The sequence below is a fragment of the Halichoerus grypus genome, chromosome 3, assembly GCF_964656455.1.
Source record: "Halichoerus grypus chromosome 3, mHalGry1.hap1.1, whole genome shotgun sequence".
Classification (NCBI taxonomy): domain Eukaryota; kingdom Metazoa; phylum Chordata; class Mammalia; order Carnivora; family Phocidae; genus Halichoerus; species Halichoerus grypus.
This window is the reverse complement of record NC_135714.1, coordinates 21,327,038-21,353,786: the sequence shown is the minus strand read 5'-3', so window position 1 is coordinate 21,353,786 and position 26,749 is coordinate 21,327,038. Positions and strand designations below refer to the sequence as shown.

General features: G+C 36.1%; 1 protein-coding gene across 4 annotated transcripts in view; it reads right to left on the bottom strand.

The window, feature by feature from the left end:
- Positions 1–213: 213 nt before the first annotated feature.
- The window catches only part of TBC1D19 (TBC1 domain family member 19), a 159,694-nt gene continuing 133,158 nt past the window's right edge, over positions 214–26,749 (bottom strand). For all 4 annotated transcript variants that reach the window (XM_078068474.1, XM_036099859.2, XM_036099857.2 and 1 more), the window contains 6 exons: positions 22,226–22,258; positions 18,639–18,748; positions 16,144–16,235; positions 10,033–10,148; positions 5,282–5,352; positions 214–4,274 (listed from right to left, as the gene is read on the bottom strand). In XM_078068474.1, the coding sequence (XP_077924600.1) occupies positions 4,200–4,274; positions 5,282–5,352; positions 10,033–10,148; positions 16,144–16,235; positions 18,639–18,748; positions 22,226–22,258 (497 nt within the window). In that variant the 3' untranslated portion in view covers positions 214–4,199. The remainder of the gene's footprint in view (positions 4,275–5,281; positions 5,353–10,032; positions 10,149–16,143; positions 16,236–18,638; positions 18,749–22,225; positions 22,259–26,749) is intronic.

Below are 26,749 nucleotides of genomic sequence, written 5' to 3'. Positions count from 1 at the left end.
TTTCTAAAGTTATGAAGTGCTTATAAAGTTATGAAGTGTTTTTTTCTCTCGAGATATTCTTTTCTTTTGGAAGGGAAGATATTCTCCCTGTGGAGGCAACTCCACAAGTCAACTTAGTGGGTAAAATAGTCGTGTGACACTGAACAAGTTAAGTTGTTACTCTGAACTGGGCAAGTTTCCTTATCAGTAAAATGAGTGAATTAGGTTACATGATTTCATCTGTTCATTCAACAAACATTTATTAAAGCCCACTATGGGGCAAGCACAATGCCAGTTCTAGAGATATAAAACTGAAAAAGAAACCATTTTGTCCCTTAAGGAGTTAGTCTAGTGGAAGAAAGACAAGCTAACATATGATTATGATATAACTTATGTATGAGGAGAATTCATAAGAAAGCAGTCTTCCCTGCTGATGCAACACCTGAGTTGGGTTTTGAGGTACAAGCAAGAGTTCAGTAAAGAGGGAAGAGAAGGCATTCTAAGCAGAGGTGCTATATGGGCAAAGGGCCAAAGTTGAGAGACATACTGTGTGTTTAAGGTACTTCAGGTGGCTCAGTAGGTCTGGAACATAGAATTTATCCTTGTAAGGTCATGGTGTGTCTTGACTGAAAAAAAGTTTAAAAAAGATTCCTCCAGTTTAAGCAGTGTGTAGACAGGAGTCCTGTACCACGTAATGATACTCATGTTGTAGTGGGCCATCTAAAAGGTAAAATAACTGCACCTTCAGTTAGGATCCTTTCTGTTGTAAAAAGAATCTTTTGGCTCAGGTAACGAAATAGTCCAGGGGCAGGTTGGTGGAATGTGACTGGGGGATCAACAAGGTCAACAGAGCAGCTTTTCATGCTTTCCATTTCTAGGCTGCAGCTGCAGACCTTATATCCTCTCTTTTTGATACCCAGCTTTCTCAAAAGATTAAACCGAAGTCTTGTAATCACGTTTCATTGGTCCTCATTGGTCTTAGATTTTTGCACTGATCCTGAAGCAATCCCTGCGGCCAAGAGGGATGGTACATGGTGACTGGCTTGACCGGGACCCAGAGGTCCTGGGGTGGAGTCAGCCTCATCTGAAGCATATGGTGCTAGGGTGGGGGGAAATCTCCAAATACAAATTAGAGCCTTTGTGGAAGAAGGGAGACTAGTAGATACTTAGGAGGAATTATGTTTTAAGAAAAGCAGATCCCAACAATTTTTAGAATAAGTCAGGGGATACAAACACAATGGACAAATTCTTTTTTCATCCTCCATACTTAGGACCGGTCAATGAAAACTGACTTCAGAATAAGTGACGTGAGAATCAACATGCATACAAAAAACTGTCACTCAATATTCTTAGCACCCATATTCGTGGATGAGCAGTTTTATGAGAACAAAGAGAAGGGCGTAATTATTCCAAAATACAGACTCCAGGGTGTCTTCACAAGACAGATTTTTTTTAGTTGGGCCTTGAAATATGGAGGTCCTTCTGGCAGAGACAAAGGGCATGGCCACAGCTGGTTGAAGATGAGCAAGTAACCTGGTGATACTGAAGTATAGGATAATGGATCAGAGTGGGGGCCCAGGAATGGAAAGACCAAGCTGTGGAGAATTGTTCTGCTATGCTACAGAGCCCGGGCTTCATCCTTGAAGCAAGAGGGTGTTGTTGAATTTTTAAGCATGGAAGTGAAAAACCGAGCCTGTATTTAGAGAGCTGTAGGAATAGACTAGACACTTCTGGAGAGTAGAAGGAAGGAGATGAGTATAGGGAGAATAAAGCTAAGTTTGAAGCAGAAGGCTGAGGGGGTTCAACCTTAATGGTCTTTATTTTCTCTATGAAATAGGAAGAGAGAATACCTGCTGAGTGTAAGAGGGTGCTAGGCCGTTAAGACCAGCTGGAAATTTCAATTAGCCAGAGTGCTGCACTACCAAAATGTTCTATCAGAGAGACCGTTCAATAAACTCTTCCATCATATAAAGTCATACATATTACATTAGTGGCTGAACTGAAATCCAGAAGAGCTGAATACAATTTGCCTACTAGCTTGTTTCGCCATCAGTGTTGAATGCTGTAGATAGAAAGATTACCTGGTTAACACTGGTCACTCGGGTCCTTGTGACCACTAGCAGCGCATATGTGGGGGCTTCGGGGGTTGGGAGGAGGTGGCGTAGGAGGACACAGGAGGAAGGAAGCCAAGAGGGGCCGTGTGAGGAGTGCGGTGAGAGGCAGAGGGGGCAACACAGCCCGAATGCCCTTGATGCGCTATTTTCCACGAGCAGCTAAGTACAGCCGGGAGGGGTTTGTGACGGCAGCAAAGTGTGTAGCAGCTTCGGGGTTCAGATTCAGCTCTGCTGGCTGGAGGCACCTGTTTCAGATGAAAGGGTCTGCTCTGCCATGTTCCAGATTTCATTTTTTATAGTCATAGTCTCAAATTATCAAATAAAGTCAATCAGATGTTAATGAAGTTAAGCATTCTTCATATGTATCTTCTACCACTTGGCCTTAAAATGTCATATTTAAAATTAATACCAACATCTTACATTTGCTTGGTGCTTTGCAGTTAAAAATCAATCACTTTCAAATATATCTTCGCATTTAGTCTTACTCAACCTGGTAAGGTAAACAAGAACAAGTACAGTAATTTCCTATTGCCTGCCCCTCATACCCTCCACCCCCTCAATTACAGATAAGAGAGATTAAATTATCTAGGGACTCACTGCTAGGACAAGAACTCAGTCTAGAGTTTTTCTACTACACCACTACATTTCTGTTTTGAAAAAGGCTTATGAATATTCTCTTAAAGTAGCTGTACACAGTTGACCTTAATCATTTAAAACTCTAACAGGGAAGAAAGGGAGACAGTAGTCAAAGATGTGTGCTTATCTTCATGATGAATGTGCATTTGCACACACCCAAATGGCAAAGCATATGATTATAACTGAATCACTTTCAAAAGCAATGAAATGGGGTTTCTCAAGAATCAATCACTGAATAATAAATTATTTTGTTTTCAATAAGCACCTGATGAATAAAGCATAAAGATTTTCAAATTAAGAACTAATTCTATCAAACTCCATCACACTTGCAGTCTTGTGCTAAACCTCAGACATTTCCTAATTTATATATACTCTTCAAATAAAAGACTCAGGAAATACATCTGGACAAAACTTAATACAATTCTAGGCATTCAGTAAGAGCATCAATCTCTTGATTCGAAGTTGTGTTGAAATTTTGACTTTTTTTTTTTTCACATTCTATCATTCCGAATTACGAAAATGGTAGGTCTTTAGGAAGTGATATAAAATAAAACCCTTCACTTACAAAAAAGACCAATATAAGACTGATGCCCAGCATAATGTCTTCAGTTCTAAAATGAATGTCTTATCGTACCTCCTGCTAGTTTCTCAGCTGCTCTGCCCTGGAAGTAAATCTTGTTAAACCAAGATTCAGCAAAAGCGGATATGCCTTTGATTTTTCACTCCCTTCATTGAATCCGTGGGTGTCCTCTTTGCATTCTTCCAAAGTAACAGACTCCGCAGCATCAAGTCTTCTCATCAAGAGGTGGACGGTTGAGAAGTTTGAAGAGATCACTCTGTAATTTTCTTTTTTCGGAAAGCGATGAAGAAAACACTGTCAGATGGAGACAACTGTATTTGACCTGCCCCACTGAGACCTTTCAGGGAGAAATAAAGTGGAAGGGGATCTAGAAGATGTCCGGTGAGAGAAAAGTCGTTAAGAACGCCAAAGTACATCTGAATTCCATTACCTTTTTCAAATCTTCCCACTTTCTACGCCACCCCTGGCTCTGAGTGAAGAGCAATTTACAAGACAAAATGATACATTATCTAGAGATAAATTTGCAAACTGACAGAAGAAAATTGTCCCAGAGGCTACATTACCTCTTCAAGTTTATTACAGTATCTTGAGTTCTTATTGCATATATTGTTACATGCCTTTTACAAGTCAGGAGTATATATATAGTATGCTCAATTTAGCAGAAGTTATGTCTATTGCTTCTCTCTTGAAAATCAGCAGCATGCAGTGCAATATTTGGTGTGTGGAGTTACCGTTTCAAAAAGTGAAAAACTACTTAGGTTTAACTGAAGAGGGAACATGATCTTTATTGGCTTATATGCAAAGTTTCATTTTGGTTTTATGCAGTTTGCATAGTTCATGATTATTTTCTAATGAAAAACTAGATGTGTTGTCAGTGACCTTGAAGAAGATCAGGTGACAGTAGCAAACAGAAAAATTTGAAGAAGAGGCATAACTTTTAAAGTAGAAAGGTCAGCAAGAACTGCCTGAAACAAAAAAAAACAGAAAGAATTATTAATATCAGTATTCTAATGGGCAAAGGAAGCCACAACAGAAACACCACTGCAATGTAAGTCTGGCATTGACACCTTCTCTAAGATCTTCACGTGTGTCCTAAATCTGCACTGAAGCTACAACCTCCCTTCTCTTTTCTGAACATCTTAATGTTAGAACATGTGCAAAATGCTAAAACGTGCAGTAGAAAGTAACCTGGACTTTTGCCTTGAGCCTTCTTCAAATATACAAGGTAGCAGGAGTTTATAAGAGGTCTAACATTTCAACTTGCTTCTATAAATAAACGTACATTATGAATCTTGGTCCCGTTATTCTAGTATACGGAGTATCTGGCTTCAGGAAATCATTTTGAGATGGAACTAATGTTTATTCAATTGCAAGATGCATAAACATCCTCTTCCCTTTAAACAAAGAATGTAGGCAGCTATTTTAAGGGTAAAATTTAAATTTCTATGAGAGATAACAAACAGAGTAATACGGTAAGCCACTATTTAACTGAACTGTTTCGGGTATAAATTATACTACTGAAAAGAAACCAGCTTTAAAGAATTAATCCATTATTAAAAATAACCAAAAAACCTTGTATCTTTACTGTATCATCTGAATGCATGCTCTTTAACTCTCTCAACTCGTTTTTCCTTGTTCTAGCAGAATACACGGATGTGAACAATAACCAGAAAATGCAACCCAAGCCCCAGTAGCTGCTACTAAAATTTCTGGGTATCTTGTTTCCCCCATAATGGTTATAATGGTTTCCTATAATAATCTTGTTTGTGATTCCTTCACAAGAAGACTGTCTTCAACTGATTAAGGAATCTTGAGTACTTAATATCACTTAGCTTGAAACTTACAGGTTTTACCCGAGTTAAAAAATTAGGCGATGAGTAATGTGTATCCTATGCATCTGAGACTACAGGGCCGGGGCCTGGCAATCTCTCAGGAACTATTCCCAGCCCCTCTGAGTGAAACTTATCCTTACTTCGGCTGCAGCCAGTGATGTCACCTCCATCAGGTTCACGGCTCGGAAAGCAAACACAGCAGCCGCCAGCACTGGAAAAGAACGCAGTTTCAACTGCTGGCCTACCCGTCAGCCTGACACATCGACCGCTATGCCCACAGCCCCAGGAGGGCTCAGAGCTCGCGCTTTACATGACTGCCCGCACGCATTCTGAGTTAAGGCCTTGCGATGAACGGAAACCGTCTGCTCCGGAGGACGGAGTGCCCGATGGCTAGATAAACCGAATCCCACAGGTTTGGGAAAAAGGAAAATTCAGTGGTCTTAAAAGAGCCATTTTATAAATTGCTTCTTTCCTACCTATGACTTAAGCCGTAAGTTCTTAAATATAAATAAATATATAACAAATATAATAAATACAGACAAATAAAGGTTTATTTTAATGCAGGTATTTCTTACTAATGCAACAGGATTCTGAAAAGTTATATGGAGACTGTATTTGCAAATTTATCAGATCATGTTTCGTATCTATCAAGAGGTATCCTGATAGACATGTGCAATAAAGACTTTTCTTAAAAAATATTTTTCTAGGGGCACCTGGGTGGCTCAGTTGGTTAAGCGGCTGCCTTCAGCTCAGGTCATGATCCCAGGGTCCTGGGATCGAGCCCCACGTCGGGCTCCTTCCTCAGCAGGGAGCCTGCTTCTCCCTCTCCCTCTGCCTGCCCTCCCCCTGCTTGTGCTCTCCCTCTATCTCTATCAAGTAAATAAATAAAATCTTAAAAAATATATATTTTTCTAGTATTTTGTTGTATTTATACTTTTATATTCAGCATTGACTTTCCTAGAGTGTCATAAATGGATAGGCCTGTGGGGAGAGCTGCTGTGGACTGATCCTGAAATTTACATTAATGTTGGCTATAGAAAAAAAAAGTTGAAACTTCGAAAAAAAATTATAGGACACCTTAAGGGTCAATAATGTACATGTAGTAGACAGCAACATTTGGATTTTTGTTTCTATCAATCATATGCATATGACAAGAAAGTAATGCTAACATGTAATCCGTCTTATTATATAATCTGTCATAAAACCCCACGCGAGGGAATGCATCATCGTGAACAGCGAAAGGACCCGAATAAGAGGCAGGTACCCTGACAAGGAGATGGTGCTGCCTAAAGATGTCTCTTGACTTCTCCCTTGTTTTTTCTTTTTTATCACCAGTGGTGGTAGTTTCCTCCCCATCCAGTAAGTCCTTGAAATTTAGGAAATAAATGGTAAGGAATCTCCAAAATTATTTGGAAGACTGGCTCCTAAGTATATGGCATAGCTAATACAAATATCTTTAAATACATTTTTACTATGGGAATAATAATAATGCTAATGATAATTCACATCAACTCTATGAGTTAAGTACCACTGCTAGCCCCATTATATGAAGATGGAAACTGAGGCCCAATGAGTTTGGAGGACATGTTCGGAGTCCCACAGGTACAAAATAGTAGAGTGAAAACTTAACTTGGCTCTGGAGCCTGAGCATCTAACCATTCACTCTGTGATGACTTTATTGAGATTGAAGGTAAGTAGTAATGACTCTTCCCTGACATGAAAATCTGGGTGCTTTCCTATGAATCGTCATCTCTGCTGTCCTTCAGAATGGTTTTCCAGAGATGGCCTGAAGCATGATGCTATGGTGATCCTGGGCTCTGACAGGTAGGTGGTTGTGCCTGAGGAGAAGTCAGCATCCAGACCTCTTAATTTCCCCAGACAGACACTGAGTGCAACCACACCAGACTGCGAAACACAGGCACTTTTCTAGGATACAACAGATTTTGGGCAGTCTAGCAAAAAAAAAAAAAGCATTGCAACTAGTTAGACAGGAGAACTCTGAGGAAAAAAAAAGATGGTACTGGTAAAACAAAATTTAAAAAGTCAAATCAGCTGGGATTATTTAATATGTAACAAGGGATACAAGAGATCAGGGACAAAAAATTTACCTTTTAACAAAAAAGGAGAAAACTTAAGTACTTTAAAGTCACTAAGCTTCTAAATTTATAAGAATATCAAAGAAAAGAATTTCTGTGGACCAGCAACTTCTTTATAGATTTCTAAAATCTGGAATCATTTTGACAATGGGGACATTTGGGAAGCTAAGGAGTGTGATTGCTACTTCCTTTTTTGTGTATAATTTAATAGAGTTGGTGAAAGCTTGACAGGATGGCCAAATTTTCTGCTGTAGCAGGAAAGAGTTTTACATGGCGGGAAATTGTTTTTCCAAAGGTAGATAAGAGGGGGAAAAAAAGATCAGTTCACTAATTGACCTCAGCATCCCAAGTGCTTATGTGCTCATAACCTTTATTTATCTTGGTGTCACATCACAGAAGTTCCTTTGCGTCTGCTTCATGTTTGATTTGCCCAGCCCTTCCACAGAACACGTTTGTTTGCCAAGGAGTAAAGATCTCCACTTCGGGATATTCTCAACTGCAATCATGCTTCACAGGAAATATAGAAACTCTAATATTTACCTGTCATCTTTTAAGCTATTCTCATTGCTTTAATTCTAAGCAACTCCATCATAAGCACTAAGACACTTATACTTTAAACTGTTTTTCAAAAGACCCTAATTAATTCAAAATTAAAGCCAGTAATATTTACTAACAATTTCTAAAGGCTATATAATGACTAACTTGAGCAAAAAAGGTGGTTCCAAAATATCCATTCCAAAAAATGTCTGAAATAATAAAAACTAATTTGGGTATGCCTACATGAAATGGTCTACTCCGTGGCTCTTTATCTGGATTCACAGTAGGGGAGTTCCCACCAGTCTAGTTCCATTTCTAGATGTTCTATAATTCTTCTCTGATGATTTAAAAAAACACTCAGGGAAAGCGGACGGATGCTGCAGTGCAGACTGCATTTCTACCTATACAGCAGTGACATTTTTATTAATGCATTGAGCTCACAGCAGAGTGCCTAGTTTAGAGCAAATGCATTATTCAACATTCATTTATTTCTCTCTCACTTGAGTTTGCTGGGGGGTTTTAAGTCACAAAATGAGAAAATTTAAATTGGAAGCGGTCTTGAAGGTCTTCCAATTCAACATTTCTTTCACAGTAGAAAACCTCTTAACCTTTGGGTGACAGTTAAAAGCCCATTCTGTTTTGAAAAATCCTAATTATTACTTTCTTATACTGAACCCCCTTCTTTAACATGCTCTAATATCTTTTTGAAATAATACAAAAAGCTATACACAACACTCTTCAAAATTTATGACATACCCAGAAGAGGTTTATTTGCTGGAAAGTCTAAAATCCCGTTGCCTGAGAAATGGTAGCAGAAAACAAGGCTTCTTAGCCTGGAAAGTAGAAGCTTTGGGGAAAGGCAAGAGTAGAAAAAACATGATGATGACCATGGTTTAACAGGAGTACATTTTAACAAGGTATATTGTCCAGAAGTGAAATAAGCTATGTTGTCAGACAAGGACTCCAACACTGAGAGTTCAAGCAGAGGATGAGAACTGCCTATTAGAAACATCTAAAAGAAGTCACAGAATTCCTCGACCTCTAGATTATAAGTATCACTGCCATTCAGCCAAGAGAAATGAGGGCAGACCCTTCTTTCCTAAGTCATATCTGTGTGGGCTTAAAACCCAATTGAGATAGAAAGATAGTAGGAATTGTTAACATCAGTAAGTGGGATCTCTGATGACACCAAGGGTGATGTTTATCTTCATGGCACTTTATTATTATTGTAATTTTCCTTTTTGAAATGCCATACAATTACTCTAGACCTCTCAGCGTTCAAGAATATTTTAATATGGTACCTAAAGAACCTTCTGCAAGAAAAGGGTCTTCTTCAATTAAGCATTATTTCCACAAACCCAGAGAGGTGTCTTCACAATGCTATCAATATAAGGTAAGGAAACGAAGTTCTCACGCAGGTTAAATAATTTATTCAATATTACACAACTGGAGAAGGTTGGACCCAGCATTCTGCCAACTTTTCTGCTCTCCACTCATTGTTGTGAAAACCTTGTGCTATTTATTTGAATTTCCTGATAATCCCAATGATTAAAAATAACTGAGCCTATTTTGTATAAGAGAAGCAAAATAATATAATTAATAAGAAATCTGTGCCCTATGTATTATCCTACAGTTGTCTTGTGTGTATATCTATTGTAAGAACTGCTTAATTATAAATAAGAGATAAATCTGTGGCTTCCTGAAAAAAGATGAAATTTTTTTTTGGCTTAAGAGAATACCTAAAAGGGGAAACTCAATCACCAGGAGTCAGAGATGTTAGCAAAAAGGAAAAGGTTTTGAATTCATTAGAAGCTGAAGTCCAAAAGAGCTAAGATTTCCATTCTGTAGGGAGGCTCTGTGTCAGTCTGGATTTTAGGCAGTGGTTGGGAAGTGGCACACAACAGACGCTGAGATATCTGGGGAGCCAGGAACAGAACTGCAGTGTACACGCTACACGGACCTCACAGGTGCTGAGGGATAGTACGCCCTTGCTCAACTAGAAACGAGGGAGGAGAAATGGACTTCCCTGGGAGCAAAGAAGAAAGACGAGGAATACACTAGTGTTGGGATGTTACACATAAATATCTAGATCTCAGAACTTCAGTACTTGTTTTCTAAGGCAGATAGATCTATTAAATATTTATGAGTTAAAAATGACAAATAACTATAGACTCAAACTGCAATTACAGATGATGAATGTTAGAAAGGAAAGGGGCTTTATTATAGAAATGTGTGTTTTACAAACAAGCACTTATTACCAGCAAGAATTTCCAGAGAGTTGTATCCTAGGATTCTATCCCACAAAAGCAGGAGTTGATCTGTAGCTAAGTATCCAGAGAAAGCTCGAACCATCCATTTAAAGGATATGCGAAGTCTGTAAACAAAGGAAAAAGAAAATACATTTTACTAGTGGCTTTTCTTATTACAAAAAGGCAATATCAGAAGAGCCAACCAATTCATTGTTTGGGTAACTTCTCTGTGAGGCTTAGAAATCACCTATGCATTTACATCTTACATGCTCTCTTAAAAGCTGCAGAAGGGCAATGGTGAGAAACCATGAGTCTTCAAATTAGTGGTCTCGACATATTAAGAGGAAAAATTATATCTGCTATGTTATAGTTCAGCCTTTAGAAAACTCATTCACTTCTATGTTCTGTTTTTCAGGGTCTGAACTAATTAGCTATCAATGAGGTGGTCTTAAGAGTCAACAGTTCTTAATAGTTTGAATCATGATTATTTGAATTTTTATTCCAAATACTTAAAAGAGTGCTTGATAGCTGTATACTTTTCCAATTCAATGAATTATATCCCATTTTTCAGTCAAATGGCTACAAAGGATGAATAAAATAAAACAATAGGCAGGAGTCTTTGAAGACAAAGAAAAATAGTTTTAAAGCTATAAAGGACCTTAGAACTAGATTTCTGATTTCAAACCCTTCATTTTAAAGGGGAGGTTATCAGAACTCTGAAAGGTCAACCAGAAAATTCAACTGATTTTGCAAAAAAAAAAAAAATCCTAAGAGATATGAGACTCCATTATTTACAAGTAGATTATGTTACAATAATAATTTCTCTCTGCAATCAGGAAATGAACTCTGTAGCTTTGGTGCCTTATGAGAGAAACCAGTCCCTCACACTTCTGTACTATCTATTAGCATCTAAACATCACTTGACTGCCCCTGAGTGGTGCTAGGCAAACTCTTTGCTGGAGCTGTTACAATATTATGTAGATAAGTATCTGTGTTATTTTCTTAAAGCAAGAGAAAGGGACCTAGAGATTGCCATTGTTGATGTGGTATTAATTCTTTTAAGACCAAAAAACACCCCCAAGTTTTCAGAAATTCCTCAAGACTAAATAACTATTATTCTAATATAACAAAGTACATGTAAGGAGTAGTACTGACAAATTAAACTTTTTGGTTGGTTTTAGAATATCTGTTTATAAATGCTGAAGAAAGTTTTGGCCACCAGATATTTTAAATTAAAAAAGATCATTTGACTTTTAAGTCTAAATTATTAATGTCATCCAGTTTCATTTTACTGGATCTCTCATAGTGTCTTATTAGAACAATAGCACCACACATTGTGCCCCCTCCATATACAGTGCAGAATTAGTTTCTTAGAAATAGTTTATTGAGGTATAATTTATGGATAGTAAAATTTACCCTTATTAACACACAGTTCTTTGAGTTTTGTTAAGAACCAAATGGAGGGGCACCTGGGTGGCTCAGTCGGTTAAGCGGCTGCCTTCAGCTCAGGTCATGATTCCAGACTCCTGGGATCGAGCCCCGCATCAGGCTCCCTGCTCAGCAGAGAGCCTGCTTCTCCCTTTCCCTCTGCCTGCCGCTCTGCCTACTTGTGCTATCTCTCTGTCAAATAAATAAATTTAAAAAAAAATCTTTAAAAAAAAAAAGAACCAAATGGAAACTTTAAAACTGAAAAATACAATAGCAAAAACAACAAAAAACATCCCTCATTGGATAGATCTAATAGCAAAATGGTAATGACAGAGAAAAGAGCCAGTAAATTTGAATATAGATCAATAGAAAGTGTCTCATCAGAACCATAGAGCAAAAAGGATTGAAAATAAAATGAATAGAGTTTCAGGGACCTCTGGGATGAGACCAAAAGTTTCAACATTTGTATCACTGGAATCCTAGAAGAAAAGGAGAATAAGTATGGCGTAGAAAAAAATATTTGAAGAAATAACGGTTGAAAATTTCTTAAATTTGGCAAAAGACATAAGCTTACAGATTCAAGAAGCTCAGCGAACCCCAAACAGGAAAAACACAACAGAAATCCACGCCCAGCTACATCATAATCAAACTGCTAAGAACTGAAGACAGAGAGAAAGAATATTTTTTCCTGAAACGTTTGGCAGAATTTACCAGTAAAGCCATCCAGGCCTGGAGTTTTTTTGAAGGTAGAATGTGATTAATTAAAAAATGTATACTGTAAACCCCAGGACATTGTTATGGACTGAATGTTTCTGTTGTCCCACCCCTCCATTCATATGTTGAAACTCTCTCCCCCAGTGTCATGGTATTAGGAAAGAGGGAGGGTCTTAGGGTGGTAATTGGAATGAGATGAAGTTATGTGGGTGAAGCCTTCAGGGTTGGGAATTAGTTCCTTCATAAGAATCATGAGAGAGCTTGTTTCTCTGCTCTGCTCTCCAACCATGTGAGAATACAATAAGAAGTCGGCAGTCTGCAGCCTAGAAGAGGGTCCTCACTAGAACTCAACCATGCTATCACCTTGATCTTAGACTTTCAGTTTTCAGAACTGTGGGAAATGTTTCTGTTGTTTATAAGCCACACAGTTCATGGTAATTTGTTATAGCAGACTGAACTAAGACAGGCATCTATCAAAAAAATGTTTTAAGAAAGGTATATAAAAAAAAGAAAGGTATAAATAATAATCCAATAGTAGAGATAAAATGTAATAAAAAATATTCAATTCAAAAGCAGGCAGGAAAAGAGGAAAAAAAGAATAAAAAAAGACAAATAGGGGCATCTGGGTGGTTCAGTTGGTTAAGTTGCTGCCTTTGGCTCAGGTCATGATCTCCAGGGTCCTGGGAACCAGCCCCGAATTGGGCTCTCCACTCAGTAGGGAGCCTGTTTCTCCCTCTCTCTTCCTGCCGCTCCCCCTGCTTGTTCCCTCACTCTCTCTGTGTCAAGTAAATAAATAAAATCTTAAAAAAAAGAAAAAAAGACAAATAGAAAATGTCTACCAAGATAGTAGATGGTATCAATTGATATAACTTTAATTCAATAAAATCAATTATAAATGTAAATGGAATAAACACTCCAATAAAAAGACAAATTGCTGCACTGGAAGACCCAACTATACTTTTGACAAGAAAGGCACTTAGAAAATAATCGATAATCAATACATTAAAAGGAGAAGGACAGAAAGAATACACCATACAAATTGTAATTGAAAGAAAGCTGGGATGGCTATATCAAACACAGTAGATTTATTACCAGGAATGAAGACATTAAATAATGATAAAGGGATCAGTTCTTCTAAAAACAGAGCTTCTAATGCATGAAGTAAAAATATATATAGCAATGAAGGAAGAAATAGACATATTCACAATTATAATTGGAGACTACCATTTCTTGCTCAACAATTAATAGAAAAAGTAGACAGAAAATTAAGTTTGTAAAGGCTTGAACATTATCAAAAACTTGACTTTGTTGCCATTTACAGAAAATTCTGCTGAACACTAGTAGAATATGAATTCCTTTCAAATGTACTTGGAATATTCACCAAGGCAGGTCACATTCTGGGCCATATAACAAACTCCGACACATTAAAAAAAATTGAAATCTTATGAAGCATGTTGTCTAATTGTAACATAATTAAAATAGAAATCAATAATAGATATCATAACTTTCCAAATATTTAGAAATTAAACAACACACTTCTATATAACCCATGGTCAAAGAGAAAGTCACAAGAGAAATTAGGAAACACTTCAAGGGGCGCCTGGGTGGCTCAGTCAGTTAAGTGCCTCACTCTTGATTTTGGCTCAGGTCATGATCTCAGGGTTGTGAGATGGAGCCCTGCATCAGGCTCCATGCTCGGGGGCGGGGGGGTAGTCTGCTCAAGATTCTCTCTCTTCCTCTGCCCACCCCTCCATCCCCCTCTCATGCATGCTCTCTTTCTCTCGAAAGAGAAAGAAAGAAAGAAAGAAAGAAAGAAAGAAAGAAAGAAAGAAAGAAAGAAAGAAAGAAAGAAAGGAAGGAAGAAAGAAAGAAAGGAAGGAAGAAAGAAAGGAAGAAAGGAAGAAAGAAAGAAAGAAAGGAAGGAAGAAAGAAAGAAATGAAAAAACATTGTGAATTGAATGAAAATGAAAACACAACATATCAAAATTTGTTGTGTGGAGGTAATGTGGTGCTTTGAAGGCAGTTTATAATAATATTGCTTATATTAGAAAAGAAGAAAGGTCTCAAACTAATGATCTTTCACCTTAAACAAGAAGACAAGAGCAAAATAGACCTAAGGCAAACATAAGGAAGGAAATAATAAATGTAAGAGCATAAATCAATGAAGTTAAAGACAGAAGAATAATAGAGAAAATCAAAGAAACCAAAACATGGTTCTTTCAAAGAAGAATAAAATTAATAAAGCTCTAGCCAAACAATCAAGAAAAAAGAGAGAGAAGATACAAATATCAATCTCAAGAATGAGAGAGGTGTTGGTCACTGTGATTCTCTAGATATTAAAAGGTTAATTCAGAATATTTAGGGTATATTATGAATAACTTTATGTCCATAAATATAACTTAGATTAAATGAACAAAGTACAAAGCTTATTCAAGAAGAAATAGATAACCTGAATAGTCCTATTATCTACTGAAGAAGTTAAATTCTAATTAAAAACCTTCAACAGCATCAGTTCTAATTCATAAAAGCCTTCGAAAAATTGATTTCTAGCTTGACAATTAAATTTTTATACTTTCTTCTGCATAAGAATTTTAATGTTTGCCAAAAGTCATTGAAATAAATTTGTTCCTTTTCATGATTAAAGTACATAAATAGCTAGAAAAAATCAGGACTTTAGTTTCTAGCAGTAAACTAGATGTCTTCATCCTAGTAAAGCCTCATCATATACAAATATTCATTGCACAAGAGTAAAACCAGAGGCCAATTTACTACAAGTTTAAGAAAAAAAGACTTATGTGCAATATAAAATATTTCTGCCACATTCTTGTTTTATAATCTTAATCATTAACAGAATCTTGTTTTTTAATGGCTACAAAGGAAAGAGTATAATCTCAGTATTATCAATGGATGATATGAAGTAGTGTTTTAAAAAGGTATTTCTAAGATCTAAGATGTCTGAAATTCAACGGTGCTTTAGAGAAAGTACATATATATATGTATAAAATTTTATGTATATGTATAAAATCCTTCACTATTGAAACAACTTCATGAGGTAAGAATTCTCTTGATTTTAAACATGAGGAAGTTGAATTATCTTGATTTAAAGAAAGAAAATGAGACTTAGATGAATTAAATAACTTTATCAGGATTATGCAGTTTAGTAGATAGAATTTAAATCCTGGTCTGTCTCTTAAACCCACCCACTCATCCATCCGTTCATCCATCCATCTGATGTAGATTCAAGTGTGGAGTAAACTCTTTGTGGTCTCAAAGAGTTAATGCTCCTTTCAAATATGCCTGCCAATAGGGGAAACTGGTTTCACAGAGGGGAAGACAGTGACAAAACATTAATAAATCATTTAGAAACTTCTGTTGCCTTAGACATTGTTATTTTTATAAAAAAGAGAAGAGAACCAATAATATTGAAGTCCAGAGGTACCATACCTACATGTTCACTGATAACTCATATGGAGATAAATGAACAAATGTTCAAACTTTTAGAACAAAATAATCACAGTGTACAATCATTACTAGGTTAATTGATCTAGTTTCCTTTAACAAAAGACAGCAAACTTTAACCTATATAGCTTTCATTAAGTTGTTCTCTGAAAAATTTAGCCTAAAGTGACTTAATTTTAGTATTATCACATTTCTCATGTAGTATTTGTGTTCACAAATTTTTGCCTCAATTTTGGCCAACACCTTTCCTTATGAATAGAAATTAGTTCCTTTTGGTGACTCTTATATCAGGCACAAAAATCTCAGCAAATAAGAATTTACTAGGATTTTGGAAATTCTTCCAAGAATTTTTGGCACAATGTAGAGCTACACTCTATTACTTGATAATTTTTGTTTTATTGGAGAAATTGTTAGTTTAATTTCTCTAAAGATTATTGTATCTTTAAAGGTGCTTTACAATGATGTAACAGAACTTTCTGATGTCAATCTATTCTTCAATTAGGAGAGAAAGGTACTCACGGTTGAGCCCCAATTTCTCGTAGATGATAGAAGAGCTGGGGGAGATGGGTTTGAAGAAGAGTTTCAAACAGCAAACAGAGGGACACAATACCCTGGATATAATAACAAAACATAAGAGAAATACATATTTTAGTGTTTAAAAATTAACTCTGGCAATAAATTATTCAAATGGAAATGAGGAAAAAATTATCAACATAAATATTTTTATATTGTCTAAGAGTAAAAAACAGGAAATGCTATAATGATCTCTAATACTTTGTGTTTTTTTTTTAAGATTTTATTTATTTATTTGACAGAGAGAGAGACAGCGAGAGAGGGAACACAAACAGGGGGAGTGGGAGAGGGAGAAGCAGGCTTCCTGCAGAGCAGGGAGCCCGAAGAGGGGCTCGATCCCAGGACCCTGAGATCATGAGCCGAAGGCAGTTGCTTAACCAACTGAGCCACCCAGGCGCCCCTCTAATACTTTGTTTAAGATACATTTTTCCCCCTATTTATGTATACCTGCTATTATAGGTATGCTAAGGAACCTCCTTTTTAACACAATAGGATCCCCATATAACCTGGTGTATAATATTCAGAGAATCCAAGGAAAACATCATTTTATAGAAAACCTGCTACTTTGTAAGCCCTGTTTTATCACTTATGTCCAGCAAACTAGTTTTTTCTGGCTGCATTCCAGTTTCCAGGTATTTCTCTGGTACTATAGCCACACCCTTGACTCTCTCCCTCCATATGTCCCTTCCCTTCCGGCTGCCTCACCCATCCAGGAAAATATTTCCTGCTTTTCTCACTCTTTCTTTGAAATCCATTCCCAGGGGAAGACTGACTACAGACTGTTTGAAATTTGCATCAGGAAGTTATCAAACAAGCATGTTTCATTACCTTAGTATAAAGAGATATATATATTTATTGAAATCTACTTTGTATAAGGGCATTATTTGTAGAGGACAAGAAGTAACGAATTTAAGCAGATGGTTTTTCAAGTGTGTTTATTACTTGACAACTCTGAATAAAGTCTTTCTTGTAGCTCAACATTCCTCAGGGTTGATCTTTGTGAGGAAGTTTTAATCCTCTTTGTGAGTTTCTAAGGAAAAAAAGGCTGGCATGGTTCCAAATAGTTCAGTCTGGCTACAAGCCAGAAAAGGAGCTGACTGCCTGTAAGTCTATTCCACTGAATAAAGAAAGGCAAGAGGCAGGGCTGACCCAACCAATTCACTGAGAAAGGACACCTCAAGGTCAGCATGGAGCTAGAGAAGGAATATCCAGGGTTGCTCGATGTCAAGATTCAGTGCTCTGCACAAGGAAAATACTATGGGTGTATACTGGGCAGCCAGTTAAAAAAAAAATTTTTTTTTTAACTCTGAAGCATAAAATGATACAGAATATGAGAGTAAGAAATCTGAGGCTAAAAATGAGGTTATTAGAAAACAGAATTATTTGTATATTTCTGATTACTCTAGACTAAAAAATTAATGTAAGATAAGCACTAACTCTAGTTGTCTCAGAGAACAGGAACCCAAGATAATTGGTGGTGCTTCATTTGTTCATCAGAGACATCCTGGATTTCTGTTACTCGTCAGCTTTTACTAGCAATGTAGGAGAGCAAAGTCGGAGACTGAGGCAGGTGGACTAGGAATACACAGGGTTAAACTGTGCAGGATAAAGAAAAGCGATTCAGTTTAATAGCAGTGACAGAGTCTTCTCTTCAGGGAAATCTGGTAGCCCTGATACATTCCAATTTAGTGTTTCTTCCGGAGAGTCCGTGGAGTTATCCGCAAGTAGACCACAGCAGGCCCAAAGGTGAAAAAAGGATAACTAAAGTAAAATAAACACTGTTTTTACTCAGGCTCATGGGTGGGAAAAAAAGATGTGATAAGGGACCAGCCAACATGAAATAGATAAAAATGTTCGACTCCCAATAGGCTCCTCTTGGACGTTCATATTGAGGTCAACGGAGCCATCTACTGAACACAAAGAAAGTATCTATGGTAACTGACAATTAGTCAAATATGAAATTGAAAAACAAGTGACAAATAAATGTTTGATTTTCATTAACAAAGAAGAAAGTATGATGATAATCACAACAACAATAATAAAAACAGCAGCCACTTATTTACTGAACACCCACCAGGAGCCAAGTGTTACCGTGGCGCTCTGTAGCCCTACAGAGACATATTAACCTCGTTGCCTAGATGAGGAGGTCAGTGCTCAAAGAGGGTAGGCATCCTTGTCAATAATACAGACATTTTTATATGTGTTTTCTGTTAATATATAAAAGATAATGTAAGTGCAACTGATCAAGACCCTTTTCCTCCCTAATTATCAACATAAATATTTAAATATCAATTTCTTCTCTTTCATTTATTCTGTAGAATGCTTGACATCACAAATTAAAATTTGTTGCTTTATAATTTAACTGAGTAGGAGACTCAGTTTCTTTCTTAAGGAAAGAAAACAGATTAGAGTCTAATTTGATCCAATTTTTATGAACTTACAGAAGGATGAGAAGAGATGGAATGGAGTCTGAAGAAGAACCGCACATACATCTCACGGAATATCTGATACAATTTGGAAGGTTCATGGTAGAGAAAACAAAGCGGTGCAACTGAAAGAATAAAGAAATTAATCGATAACGTTGCAGAACTATTAAAACTTTAGAAAATAAATTAATGAAATATGAAAGAATAAATCAGTATTTTATAGTAATATTCATTCAAAGACAAGTTTAAAGTCATATATATTGCTTCTTCATGTTGAAAAGGAAATATATACACATGTAAAAAGTTCAGTCGTTAAAAATTATAAAGAAAGGGGTAATTAAAAACTACCATAATCCCAACTTAACGGAATGACACAATGGAATTACATATAGAGGGATATTAAAAATTCAAAGTAACTTTAAAATCTATGTAAAGTCAAGTCTCTCTTTTTTTAATTGAAATAGTAAGAAAGTGAGACACAGGCAATTCATTTTCACTTTGTCCACAAAGGATCCAGAAAGTTTTTCAAAGTTTTTTATTTTGGAAGTCAGGTAAGTAAAATATAAGATGATTTATGACTAGCATTTAGAATCATGGTCTTCAACTCATTCAATTTGAAAATAAAGATTTTGATTAACAGTTTAGACTATTAGTCCTTGAGACTGGCGTATCTCACATGTACAAAGACAGTTTTTATGGACTCATAATAAAACAACTCTCAGGCAGAGGATTTATTTCTCTAATGAATGTTGAATTAAGTTTTCCTTTGCACCAATTCTTGGCAATTAAGCACAGGTGGGTCAACTCAATCAGACATCCCACAACTGAATATCAGAAAGTCCTAATCTCAGATGCTGATATGACAACATGATTATTCTGGACTGACATGGTCATGCTTCTCATCTTTTCAAACCTTGAGAATTTTATGCAGCATGAACATATTTATAATGCAGATACATAAAACTGTATTACCTAAATATTAATTTTAAAACACAGTAACTTACTGAGTAATCTTAGCTATGATATAAAACGGACAAGTTAGAAATTCTCAGGCTCCATAATCCATCAGTACTGCCCCTGAGGGCAGTAGGCATTAAGTTATCAGGGAAAGCAATAAGCCAACTCAACTCAATTCCTTTTGACAAAGTGAAAGGAAAAATGATTAAAAAAATTTTAAATTCTTACAAATATAAAAATTCAATTATCTGGAATAAATGGCAGTGCACAGTATTACAGATGAGTAAATCATCAAAAGCTAGCATTGCAAGGGAGAGATTTCACTTTTTCTGAAGGGGAAAAGAGAGATAAATCAATTTTAGGGGAGTAAATAAATACCTACAAAAATAAACTACTTTTATATATAGAGAAAAAAATTACATTATATACATACACATTCAAAAACGGACAGGCATATCTTTCCGTTTTAAAACTAATTTTAAAAACTTATTTTACTACCAAAATAAATTGCTATTTATTAAAATAGCCCAAATTAAGGTATTCTATATATTTAAAAAGAATAATTCATATTCCAATTGCAACAACCTAAGAAAAAGCAATGTGGAATAAATACATGGCATTATTGTAAATTCAAAGTGAAGCTCTGAAATTTATTTACCTTTTTAGGCATATTTTTTCCTTTAACTTTGAAAGTTATTGAAATGTAAAAACCTAAAATCTGAGTCTAAAGATTTTATGGGTTCAGTACTCATTAATTATCATTTCTAGTGAAGGAATAAAAGAGAATTTTAAAATCAGCACTTTTTTTAACAAACATGTATAATACAAAACCTTTACAATCAGTTATTATTCAAGATACCACTACTGTTTGTGTTGAATTCCCTTATATAGCTATGAAATGGAAAAGACTTTAGTCCTTTATATGTGATATGTAAGAAATCTACATGAGTTTACTTTCTGTTTAAAGCACATTTCCCTATTTTGTTCTTCCATAAAAATGAATTAGCTCATTATCTTTTTAATCAATTAAATATGGTACCATAGGAATTTCTTTGTGAAATCATTAACACACTATACCTACAATAACTTCATTAATCTGCATAAATGGGAGAGGAGAAGGCCAGTTTAAAAATAAAAACTTTTGAATCAGTTTTTAAATGAGAGAAGTATTATAATTCTGAAGAAACACAGTAGCTAAACCTGAAGTAGCAAAGCACTACCTGGCGTCCCTTGGGGACGCTTTCCGGTTATTCTGGTATATACTGGTTCTGAATAAGTGTTGTTGCTAAGGTGTGTGGCTGCTTCACGTACATTTCTAAACAGTATAAAGAAACCTGTATCAAACATTTTGCCTCATCTACTTCCTTAGGAACATTAAACCTTAGCCTACTTAAGTGACCAGACGTGTGAATAAGCAGAGTCGGAGTCAATGATGTATTTTGTTCCCTAAGAATCGCTAGATTTAAACCTTCATGACATCATTAATGTCCTCCAAATCACTCAAGTTCACTTTTTAAAAACTGTTTACTTGAAAAATTCTTGCAGTTGGAATTAAAATAGATAACAGGCTAACATTTTTATTATTAGATTTAAAAATTTATATTCTTAACCTTTTTGGGGTTTTCTATTTTAAATTCCTCACATATTTATAAAAGAGAAATGTGCTGAAAGGTCATTATAACGTTATGTATTATGTTATGAAATTTTGGTTGCTCAAGAGAATAAAGCAGAGTGCCTTGTAATTCAAGCCTGTGATCAACACCATCAGGGGTAGCATAATGCAAAGTTCCTAGGTCTTCTGAACCCTTTTCGTTGTCTGCTAGTTTTAAAAGTCTTACGTTATATGTCATTCACCATTATTGTCTGATGTTGAACACAGAGGGGCTTTTACAAAGAGAAGTGTTAACGTGTCGCTGATTCTTTTTATAAAAGTAAAACATTAAGGTATTTCTGTTTAGTGTAAAGGTGGGGAGATAACAGTTGGGGTGACAACACTTTTCAACATGTTTATATGTAATGTGGGACAATTTAAAAATTAAATTGCATTAAGGTGTAGAGCATTCTTCCTTTTGCTCATCTTCATCAAGTTTCTTGCATTCCTCCTTCAGTGACACCTGAGGACGGAAAGGCACTTAGGGTTCTCACGCCTGCACATGCGCTTTTCACATGGTCCCTCGAGACGTGCGAGCCTTCAGTGAAACCTGCTGTCTCTGCCAGCAGTCTGGAGAAAGCACAGACTCAAACTCAGTGTTGGCCCTCCCTTCACATTCTTTCTGACCTATTATTTGTTTAAAAGACTTAGGAGAATTAGTTCAGGAATTTAAGTAACCTCATTTTCCACCTATGAGAACTAAATATTAACATGTATCTCTAGTTTCCTTCAGATTAGAACCTGGTCAACACAGAAGCACTTTCACAATATGTTCTAATTTTAATTTGTTAAGCAATCATCATCTGACAAAATCGTGATGACCCTTAATTTTTAAAAAAATTTAATTGGAGATATAAACAAAAACTAAACTCAGTGTTTAAAAATGTTCACAATAACTTGTTAAGTGGGTGGGTGATGTGGTATAAAGTGTGATCTTAGTGTTTAATTTTCTGAAGTGTGATAAAAACAGTGAATATTTTAAAGCTCAACTTACCATACATTGAAAATCCATGGAAAGGGATTACACCTAAAAAAAATAAAAAAAATGTTTCTTTTCAATTAGTATACCCACTGAGTCATTAGGTAAACTTGAGAGGATTAAAACTGAAAATAGAAAGGTTTCCTATTTTTGCTTCAACTTTGTTCATGAATATCAGAAAGACTTAGTGACAGTAACCAACAACAACAACAAAAATGCTTTTTAATACTTGTATAAAAACAAACTAGAAGTTTTCAATATATATCCACTTAACTTTCTATTGATAATGTTGAAAAACTAAAACTATGAATATGTTACAAAAACAAGACAAAAACAGAACAAGGCAGATCACAGAACTAAGTTTAAGAACAAATTACAATGGTCTCAGAAAGTCAATAGATTATGTCCTTCCTGAAACAACTTCATCCTGTATATTAGAATCCAATCTGTTAAAAAGATAAGTGGTTGGCTTACACAAACCAGCTGGGTAACCTCAGGAAAGTCACCGAACTTCCTGAGTTACAGTAACTGCTTGTCATGCACAGGAACTAAGACCGTCTCTGAAATATCATCTAGCTCTAAAATTCTATGTTTAACAATTATGCCTAGAGCAAACACAGAAAAATTTGTGAGATCTAAAGAAAACTGGACATAGAAGGACCTTCCAGTTTAAGAATCTTTACCAACTTAAAGGTCTTTTGCTTCTAGAAACTGAAAAAATTTAAAACCAGATTAGATTCACATTACAAGTCAACATTCCTAATGACGTGACAGCCACCAGCTCGAGTTCCAAGGAGCACTTAGAACGAGGGCCCACACACCATCTTTCTTCAAGTTTCTCTCTCTGCTTATATCTTTGGTTGAGTCTCTTTTTCTTCTTATGAATGATCATCTTTTTCTACCTTCCCTCTCTGCTGCTTAATTTTATTTCTTTTACTAATTATAGGCTTTTAACAAATAATAAAAAAGTCTGTCTTTTCTAACTTTTCTACAATAAAATTGTTGACATCTGAAAAAAAAAAACTGAGAGGAAAATGAGTTAATAAATAGACATATTTTGATGCTTTACAGAAATGTAAGTACATATTACATTTTTCTAAATACTACATCTCAAAGCAGGTGGCTATTGTACAAAATCCCTATATTCTTACTGCAAAAACCCTTTTTCTTTCCTCTGTAAGCTACCGCAGCAACATTTGAACAAGTAGGTTAAGGTAGTCAGAAATGGAGTTGTTACTATTATTATTTTCATCTTCTACAAATATGTATTAAGGATCTGCCAAGGATAGGAATACCCTAGTGCAGACAAGCCACTTCTAATTCGGAAGCTTATTGTGAGTGAATTCATGAACTACCAAGCAGGGAAAAGGGATGCATACATTAAGACGACTATTGGCTAATTGCACTTCCCTCACATTTTCCTCAAGTTCTGAAATCTACAGCTGCTCTATAAGCAGCTAGGTTATAAGCTATTTGAGGCAAGGGGCACAATTCATACTGTGTATTATCTTCAGCACCCATCACAGTATCTTTTACAAAATGAGATATAAACTGATGGAAATTTGAGCATTTATAATCGTCTTCTAAATAAAATATTAAAGTACAACAGAGAACAAACTAATGGTTGCCAGGGGGAGAGAGTAGGGAGGGGCATAGGCAAAATGGGCGAAGGGGAGTGGGGGAAACAGGCTTCCAGTTACGGAATGAGTAAGTTATGGAGATGAAAGGCACAGCATAGGGAATATAGTCAGTGGTATTGCAATAATGCTCTATGGTGACAGACGGTCGCTATACTTGTGAGCACAGCATAGTGCGCAGACTTATCCTATCACCCTGCTGGTCACCTGAAACTAATGTAACATTGCGTGTCAATGATACTCATATAAAAAAAAAAATTAAAAAGTGAAAAAAACATTGAAGTGTAAGATTCATTTATGAATAAGTAATTAACACGTAGGACAGGAAGTTCTCAAAAACTCAGTGTTTAAATTAGAAATGGCCAATGAAATCCTACAGACGTGAATATGAATTCTGTGTGACTCCAGGCAAGTTACTGACACTCTCTGAGTCTCTATTTTCATTTTTTAAAATGGAGATAAACAAGACCAACTTCACTGAGCTGTTCTAAAGCACCTGTGAGTTAATGTCCTTAAAGTGCAATAGTCCAGTATTTAGGACACAGGAGATGCTCAACAACCATAACTATCTTATGGTCTCAGAAGGGAGAGTACCACTTTTAAGTATCAGCTTAAACCTAAGAATATCTTTTTTTTGGTAAGTATTAGATAAGGGTTCACTTCAGCTTAATCAAGATTAACCAGGGCTTACGATTCCAAAAAACGGTGCACGGTCTGCTCTGTTGAAGAAGGACAAAGTGAAATTCTGGCAGACAAAAGTAGAAGACATAAGAAGCAGTGAAGAATCCATTAACACTCTCAGGCACATATCGCCTAGAACATTTCTTTGATCTCAGAGGTTGTCATGTTCTTGGCCAGTTTTCCAAAATCCTTTCCTTTGCCTCTCATCACTTCAGCCTTTCAGGGGTCAAGTTTCATGCGTGTGGCCATCATCCAAGAGTGTACTTCTAACAGGCGTTGGGATGCTTGGGACACCATCTCTTCTCTGGCCTTAGAGTTCTGCAAGTCTGCCATAACTGATTATTTTAAGATACTAAGCTTCCTTTGTCTATGTAAAGAAAGTCTAAAATATGAACTGCCTGTCCCATTCAATAGGAATAACTTTCTAAAGTAATGGTTTCATGGACCTTTGACATAGCTCAGAATGGTAAGCATGGTCAACAAAAATAAATCTTGAACTAGATAAGATATAAATAGTAAATATGACTCAGAAAATACACCAAATATTAACATGCTTTGCACTTACTAAATATTTTCCCTTCATTTCCTCACTATCTCTGTTAATACGTAGCACTTTTAATTGTATCACAGCTCTCACATCTGACTCACTTTAACATCATTCCAAAGTTTTATACTCCTTCATTTGGGATTACTTAGTACAGTTTATTTAATTCATTTGTGGAAATAATCATTTCCTTTGGTTATTCTCATTCTACATGTAGTCTACAGGTAAGAGTTGGCATTAGGACAACGGTTACATTGTTTTCTAGCTATTTCTGTTATCTTTCTGAATTAGAACTTCAGAATATGACTTTGTTACTTTATTTCAGTAATTAAAATTTCCCAAATACTGGAACACAACCATATTTAAAGATCAATCTAAAAATCATACTTTAAATACAATTTTCATTAGGCTTTCAATTTATGTCTAAAGTTACACATCAAATAAATTTTGGATTATGAAATGTTTTTAATTTATTTAATTAATAAAGATGACAAAGTACATTGCTATTTATCAACTTGACACTTGTAAGAGGATTTAAAATGACATATTTTCATATGTCTTCCAAGAGGCTTTCCTAATCTTTGTTGTGAGGGGCTGTCCTGTGTACGGTAGAATGTTTAACAGCATCCCTGGCCTCTATTCACGAGATACTGGTAAAACCTCGCTTCCCCTGGCTCTGACAACCAAAAGTGTCCACAGACATTGGCAAATGTTTCCAGGGGGATGGTGAGTGGGGCATGGAATTGCCCTTGGTTGATAACCACTGATCGAGAGTCCCCAAACTCCTCTGCCTAATGTCACTAGCAACTAATTATGTTCTCTTTTCTTGTAGGAAACAAACGGTATTAGCAAATTGTGGTTTTGTTTATTGAAGTCTCAGTCAGATCTATGTGTATTTCTCCTGTAAGTCTTGTCCCCTTGCTTGTATTCTTGTTCCTCTATATTCTTCTGTATTCACTCCCTCATTCATTTGCTCTCTCATTCAATAATATTTACTGAGCAGTGACTTTATGCTATGCATGATTCTCGGTGCTAGATATGTTGGTCATCAAAAGGTCCTTGTTCTCTTGGAACTTACATTAGAGTGACATTTTTATTCCACATAGTAGTAAGGATGATCTCTGAATTGGAGAAGAGATGTCACTGAGAAGAGTAGAGTAGGGAACTCCAAAACTCTGTCCCTTTGCTAAAGCGATGGCTAGAACTGTTAGATCAACTTTTTTTGAGTTCTGGAATCTAATAATAATAATAAACCTTACAACCAAGGAAATGCTTAATAAAAAAAAAGCTGCTGAATTTTGGAAAGAGAGCATTGTGATATTTTAATTTACCCTACCTACCGTTGCCCATTGTCCATGAAGATATAGCCCCCCGTGTTCCTGAGGCAGCTTACTGGGCCCAGAGTGAACAATATGGATCTTGAATCGAAAAACTGTGGCTGTGTGCCTTGACCTGTCTAGTAGCTACCTGAGGGACTAGGCTGAAGCGGCCTACCCACCATCAAAAGCCTGTAAGTGCGAACATACTCCCTGCAGCTCCCTGGGGCAGCAAGGACAACAGATGAGGCAAGCAGTAGACAGATTGATAACCTTGGGAAGGAAGAGGCTGGGGAAGGATAAAGGCTTTGAAAAGCTTCTCTCTATTCAGGGGAATCTAGAAAAGACCTAAGAAGCACTT